The 8,081-nt window shown below is 42.9% G+C and overlaps 1 protein-coding gene across 1 annotated transcript; it reads right to left on the minus strand.

Moving 5' to 3' along the window:
• Positions 1 to 6,475: 6,475 nt before the first annotated feature.
• Positions 6,476 to 7,447, minus strand: mc1r (melanocortin 1 receptor). The gene has a single exon (XM_061068439.1). It carries the CDS (start codon positions 7,445 to 7,447, stop codon positions 6,476 to 6,478), a length of 972 nt encoding a protein of 323 aa, XP_060924422.1.
• Positions 7,448 to 8,081: the final 634 nt, after the last annotated feature.

An 8,081-nucleotide genomic window follows, 5' to 3' on the forward strand; every position in this document is an offset into this window, starting at 1 on the left:
AATTAATTGGATAAAAAAAAATACTTAATTACCTTTAGATCCACACGCGTCTTTAATAGAGTCTAACAATTAAGCTAATTATTGGTAAATTGGTTTTGCCTTTTGGGAAAATATGTTTTCTGAACTGTCATTGTCAGGCCTAGAGAGACTGATTAACACGTTTAAAAAATATTTATAAAAAGTAATTTAAGGGACAGTTCATACAAAAATGTAAATGATCTACTCACCGCTATGCTGACAGGCGTTGGTGAAGTGTTTGACTCCAACAGCAGCACACATCCCTTGCCTTCTCAGCAGAAGTGAGCGCAAATCAAAATGCAGTATTAATAAACACCAGTTGCAGGAGTCATACAAGCTCTAGATGACTAGCAGGTCTCCCTCTGTGGATCTCTCGTAGGACTAAAAGATGGCTCCATGACCAGAAGCAGCTCCAGCCATCATGGCCACACTAAGTCAGTCTCGTGGTTAGCAGCAGTTCAGGGTGAATCGCAGAGTTCAAACTGCATTTTGCCTGCTTGTGAACGCCAAATGCCGGCTAAACTGTTACTGGATTTAACACCAGTGACATGCTCTTCTCATCCTTAAATCGGCAACCCCTTAACATCCGGTCCACTCCTACATTGAGGGGCCCTTGAACATGTTGGACCGTCAATGGTCGACAACTAACCTGTGCAGGCCTGGGGAACTCCATACCACCGCCTATTTAAATAACCTATGGCCGTGGTGTTGTCTGACCTCACCGTGATGTTTCTGAGATGTAGCAATGGGGTAATTGATGAACATTTTTGGGATCTCTCTGAGCTACAGCAGGTTGATAAGACAGGTCAGTTCTGAACACACATAACCTACCACGGTTGGTTCTAGCTTCCCCCCACAGCCAGACAGGGCTGACAGGACAGTCCGTGAACACCTGCACATAAAGAACACACTCTTTCCTCCATCCTTCACTGAGATGGTTGCATGAAATCCAATCTTGGCCATGTTGCTCTGTGGATGTGGGCCCATGCAACCATCTGGCATTTGTACAGCTCATCCCTTTGTTCTGTCGTGGCAATTTCTTACAACAATGCCTAGTCGAGAGCAATAAAGCCAATATACATTCAGTTTCTAAAGGAAAAACAGCATGATCAAAGAGAGGATTCAGACCAATATGCATTTAGTCGCTACAGGAAACACAGCATGATCAGAGAGAGGAATCAGACCAATAAACATTTGATGTCTAGAGAAAATTTAGGTTACAGTGTGTAGAGATTCATCATGATCAATCAAAGGGGAAATAAACATTTTTATTTTGGTCAACTGTTATATTTCCTTTACAGTTCTTATTGAACTTTATGTGTTATGTCATGTGCTATTATAAAGCCATGGTGTATCATCAGTATAAACACACTGCACACTGCTAAGCTGAATATTGACAACAAATTTGATGATTGCCTTTTTTACAGCGGTTTTGTAATGAAGATACATATTTCAATTGAATATGAGTAGATTAGTATCAAGATGTGAAGTAAAATAATTGCCTAAATATCCTCCAAAGCAGGATATATCAGGTTGTGTGCTACGCTACAAGCAAAAACCCTCAGTTCTAAATACCAACATAAAGAATTTCATGAGCTGAGCTACATAGTGCAGCCGAAGACCAGGGAATTCATTACTCCACGTTTACCAAACAAAGATCCCTGTACTTAGGGGAGAGATAAAAGGTCCCTGCGTTCTCATGAATAAAGAGATCTTTTGTTCAGTGACGTTTTCTGTCACAAAATCTTGTGTTTTACTGAAACATGTGACCCACCTCAGACAGTGCGAAACAGAATGATCACTTTGTGTCGCAGTTTCCCTCAATAATAATAATAATACTAAAGCACAACTTGCCTTTATTATCTTATATACAATTTCTGCCAAATGAACCCTTTCACCTACATCTCTCTGAACACTGAACCTTTAAACTTCAATCATTCATCTATCCATTCATTATCTATAACATTTAGGGTCGTATGCGTGGGGTGTGTTTGGGCTAGACACTGAACAGGTCGCCAGCGTATCACAGGTCCAACATATATACAAACTTACTCACCCACTGACTAACATCCCCATGTTCATGTAATGACCTGTCTTTTCTGCCACCAGCGTGTCAAACATAAACAGTTTGCATTCAAAAACAAGGTTTTTCTATTAAATTTATACAATCGTCAATTTCATCTGAGTCACAGATCAGTCTGTGCATCACTTCAGCTGCATAGTTGGACAGAAATCAAAGTCGGGTACCGAAGTGCCCACACTGAGGACAGTCTCTCACATCAGATTGTGGCATATATACTAAGAATAAACGACATTCAGCTTCAACTTACCCCAAAATGAAGAAGTAAAATCTGGTAATGACGACACAATTTCCACACACACATAAAGATAATTTTAGGCAATACGTAGTTTTTTGAAAGGTCATCCCGCCCTATTGTTACCACCAAGTAAAGGCGTCGCAATGAACATACAATATGATGCGATTCAATATGATACGATACAACACGACAGACTCGATAAAGCATGATATGATACGATATGATACATCATGATACAACACAATGTGAATGGGATACAATATGATGCTATGCCTTGCCATTTGATGAGATGAGATACGGTACAATGCAATATATGATACAATGTGATATGATACCGTACCATATGCTTTATTAATTCCCCAAGGGGGAAACTGATTGACGCCTTATACAAAAGAAAGACAACTTGATCATGACAGCAAAACAACTGTTCTCCGGCCCTTCAAGAGGGCTTCAATATAATTTGTGTTCTGTGTTAATAATAATTTGGCAGGCCACATTTATGCCCCTAGAATTTGCTTTTCAGTGAAGTTTAGTTTGTTTATTGTTCTATTTGTGTCCAACCCTGAGGGTAAGAAGCCATGGTTTCTGGCCATATGGATTAGGGTGAATCACGAATGCCGGATAGTTCCTTTTTTTTTGCTGTGAACAGAGCTGCTTTGTGAAGCCAAACGAAGGAAGAAATCACGCCAGCTATCTAAAATGCTGCTCCCTGCGAAATTATACACACTTTGGACTCGGTCGAGATAAAAAATTGTCAAGTGTTATGTCCATGACAAGCTTGTGTCTGCTTCCTTATGTCATTTATTATCTTATGAATTAATCTACAATGATGGAACGTACTGAGCGTTGGAAAAGGATTTCAGTTTGACTGTGGTAGCTTGACATCTAATCGCGATGGTTCAAGATGGCTGATGTCTACAATCAAAATCTAAATATGGTTGGTATATGGATACCAGACGGACGGACGGACGGACGGACGGACGGACGGACGGACGGACGGACGGACGGACGGACGGACGGACGGACGGACGGACGGACGGACGGACGGACGGACGGACGGACGGACGGACGGACGGACGGACAGACAGACAGACAGACAGACAGACAGACAGACAGACAGACAGACAGACAGACAGACAGACAGACAGACAGACAGACAGACAGACAGACAGACAGACAGACAGACAGACAGACAGACAGACAGACAGACAGACAGACAGACAGACAGACAGACAGACAGACAGACAGACAGACAGACAGACAGACAGACAGACAGACAGACAGACAGACAGACAGACAGACAGACAGACAGTCTGTGAGGTTATTTACAGCACTTGATCATGAGTTTAAAAATGGAGGATTTCAATAATGTGTCTGTTGTATTATATATCAATGGCCCTTCTGTCTGCTGGCAGCAAATGTCTAGCCTAAATGTTTTCTTTGACGCAGAAAAAATTATGTTAAATGCAGATATGTTTCAAAGACATTAGGTTTGTGCCTGCTGTCCTGGATGATCTGCAGATAATATGGACACAGCTGTAAAGTTTTAATGAGCTGAGACATTCAGATCTCAAAAGCCATGAACAGCAATTTGCTCTATTGCCGAATTTGGCACCTTAACACGTCCCATGGTGCAAACTTCACAGCCATTTTTAATGGACTTTGTAGACTCCCGTCTTGTTGGCGTGCACATGAATGAAGAGCTTGGTTTGGATGTTTGGTCTAAAAACTGCTAAAACAACCTCTGTCCAAAGCAAAGACACAAAACGCACGAGGTACCATTACTAATTATTGACCACAGGCTATTTTTGTGTTGACCCCTTTATTTGAGATAAAATCACACTTAAAGGATTACAGACAGTAGAACACATGTTCCTTCTATACAACAGCTATACAGCACAATCTTGTTTCACTCACATTCAAGTAAAAATGGGATAAAAGCTGCAGGATTTATATTTATACTCGCAGCATTTACAGTTTAATCAGGTTTACTTTAGAAAACATACCAAAGCAGCCAGCACCAAAATCTCCAAGTCTTACTTTTAAAAGAGCTTATTTTATATAGTAGACATATAACAGACGTACTATAAAGTTACACCCATCAGCATAGAATTGATTTCAGATCAGTGTATTTTCGACCTTTTCACGTCTTCAGGCCATGGAAGATATTTGAAGACCAAAAATAAATTTTAAATCACATTACTGATTACTAGTAACTCTTACAGAACAGAAATACACCCACCAGGCAAAACATTAAAATTTGTTTCAAATTCTCTTTTAATGTTGAGTCGAAAGAAAGAAATAAGACAGACAGAAAGACAAAAATAAAGAAAACTTGTAAATTACAGTACTCTGCAGTAAAATACATTTCTGCCGACATTATTGTGAGTATTAACATACACTTTTCATTAATGGTTTCCATTAGTAGTCTAAATTGAATTGTTAGCTATTTCTGTCTTTTCAGATAAGCCTTATCATGGGAGCTGTGATTCTTTTCCCCTTCAATTAGAAACCACTGTTGGTAAAGTGGTAAAGAGTGGGAATTTTTTGAAAAAGATCTAGACTTCATGGCTCAAGTGCAGATGTATGACCGCATTTCCGTTTTTCTAAAGGAAAACATGCATGTTCTATTTACACTGAATCCGTAGGATCAATAAAGATATTAAAGGATAAGAAAAAAAGAAAAGAAAACAGCAAACTTCTCAATTTCCAGAGCCATGTGCGCCATTTGCAGACAAAACAAAATAAAAGCAGACTCAGGTTATTTTTCTTTGCACAATGAGGTCTAATGTCTCAATAGTTTTATCAGTATAACTGAAATCGAGCTCTTTCATTAATCACACATCTCAAACAACCATAAAAACTTCCAGAAATATAACTTTGATATAACTTCTTTCATAAAACCCTCTTGTTGTGCCCTGGGCCTCAGGCCTACCACCAGGCAGGGGTCATGTGATTTTGTATCTTTACATTTGTTTTATCGTCAGTCGTTCAGACATTTATTTGGGGGGGGAGTAATTCCCACACAACAACCCCAAGTCGACTGCAACAAGCCATTTTTAAAGTTACATCACACCAAGGCTAAGTACAAAGCTTTCCTTTTATATCTCAGCTATTTCATGTTCTTTAGGCAAAAACTGGATGATCCTTTTCAATTAATTCCTACGTGAAATATTTTTTTTAGCAGCAGTCATTTCGGCATCATCCTTCATTGCACACAATGCTTCTGTTTTTTTGGAGGATGCAGCAATCAAATAGTTTCAAACAGCAGTGAATGGAGGCATGATAGAGAAAGGGACTTAGGGTCTGGACATGAAATTAATCAAACACTGGAGCCCAATTCTTTCTCTTCAACACATCACATTATCTACAAAGCATGCATGTTAAAGCCTGGTTTGTTAAGCACTGTGCTTATTTGTTTGACCTTAGGCTCCCTCAGAAATAAATCCAACTTTTGGCATCATAAGGAGACTTTTGTTCAGGTTCAGGACATGAAAGATCCCAATAACAAGCCCACTAACATTCAGTTATTATTTAATGAAGGAAGAAATTCAGATCAGAGATATAATGGCCTCAAACATTTCTCTCCAGTTCGGTTTTTTTGTAAACTTTCCTTGATCAAATTGAATTGTCAATAGCTTTGAGAAGCATAAAGTTGAGAGTTGATGACACATTTCCACCAACACAAAATGATGTTTTATTTACAAGAGCATAATTTACAGGAGGACAAAAACATGAAAAAAACCTTTATAAACAAAAAATAAGACGGTTACTTATTGGTTGTTATAATTTAGTATATGAACTCTTTAGCAAAGAATCTCTCTCTGGATTAAATGTCCAGACGTTTCACAGCTTGAACCTGACTCGGGAGTAGTGTAACGCAACAGCAGGCAAAGTAACAGGTGAATAAATCTGAAGCCATGCGTGGGAATAACCACAAAGTCCCTGATGGCATGTGCAATAGTTTTGAACAAGGATACAGTCTTGGTCTGTCATGTACAGCGTTGCGCATTGGCGTCTTCCACCATGTATGAGTCACGGCTCACTTCAGCTTCTGCATCAATAATGTGCATTTTGGAAGAAGAAGTGAGGGTGGACTCTGGCCCGACTAGATCTTGTCTCCCTGAATGTGAAAGTTGTCAGGCGCCGAAGCACCAGGAACACAGGACCAGCTCCTGGAGGGTTTTGCGCAGCTCCTGACTCCGGTACGCGTAGATGAGCGGGTCGATGAGCGAGTTGCAGATGATGAGGATCAGGAAAAGGTTAAAGTTTCGGAAGAAACAGTTGCAGAAGGGGCTGGTGGGGCAGGTGAGGATGAGGATGAGATGGAGGAAGAACGGGCCCCAGCATATGATGAAGACCCCGAGCAGGATGGTGAGGGTGATCGCCCCCTTCATGCTCGTGGTCTGGCGACTGCTCTTATGGAAAGCCACGATGCGCCGCGAGTGGACGTGCGCCAGGAGGAACATGTGCAGGTACAGCACGGCGTTGAACACCAGCGTGGCGCAGAAGAAGGTCACCAGGCACACGATGACCGCGGTGTCGGTGTGGTACACGATGAAGAGGATGCTGGAGGCCAGGCTGGCCAGCCACACCACCACGATGATGATGATGGCGCGCTGCGTGGTCATGATGCTGTGGTAGCGCAGCGCGTAGAAGATGGTGATGTAGCGGTCCGCGGCGATGGTGCACAGGAAGGACAGCGAGGACACCACCGAGCTGCAGATCATCACGTCGATGACGTTGTCCAGGTGGCGCAGCATACCTGGGTGCACGTCCAGCAGGCCGTGGTCGTGGAGGAGCATGAAGAAGGTCTCCACCACGTTGCTGACGCTGACGAGCATGTCGGACACGGCGAGGCAGCAGATGAAGTAGTACATGGGCGAGTGCAGGTTGCGGTTCTTGATGATGGCCAGAATCACCAGGATGTTCTCCACCAGGCTGATGAGCCCCAGCGCCAGGAAGAGCTCCTGCGGGATGCGGATCTGCACGCAGCCCAGAGAGGGTCGCTCTCCGCCGGTGGAGTTCGTGTCGTTATCGTACATGTAGTCACTGAACTGGCCGAGCTCGACGTGGAGGATGGAGCCAATGTGGGACCTGTTGGACTCCATGTCGGACTTCTGTATAATGACCGTCTGGCGTAAAGTTTGTCCTGAGCAGTGATGGTGAAGAAGACTCATCGGGTTTGTCTGACGGGCGGTGACCTCCGGTGAAGCTTCTGAATCAGCTGCTGCGGTCACACCTCAGCAGGAAAAAGTCAAAGGACAAGTCCGAGGAACTGTTCAGCTTCTTAACACATCAACCCGTTGACTGTTAAATATCCACAAGGCGCAGTTTAATGGTATTTAAATGAGCCATTGTTCTGGTGAAGTGGGAACAGTCCAATTTACGCACCGGAGCAGTTCGAGAAGCTGGCGTCAAACGCAATGCTTGTCCCGCGCAGAAATCCATAAAATGTCCTTCCACTTGAGAACGATGCGCTCGCAGTTTGTTTGCCTGTGTGACTCTCGTCGTGCACCGTCCGACAAACTCCTCAGACTGTTCGGACCGACCTGAGAGGAGAGTCTGCACAGAGTCTTTGGCACTAAGCTGTGACCTGCTCGAGTGTTTCTCAAAGTGATGCTGACTCCGGATGGCTGGAGGCGACTCCACCTCTCACGCAAACGTCAGCTGGGCTGCAGTCATGGCTCAGCGGCTGTGTGATTTGAAGCGGCTGAGCCTCAGCCGCTTCAAATCACACAGCCA

This window comes from Limanda limanda, chromosome 3, assembly GCF_963576545.1.
Source record: "Limanda limanda chromosome 3, fLimLim1.1, whole genome shotgun sequence".
NCBI lineage: Eukaryota > Metazoa > Chordata > Actinopteri > Pleuronectiformes > Pleuronectidae > Limanda > Limanda limanda.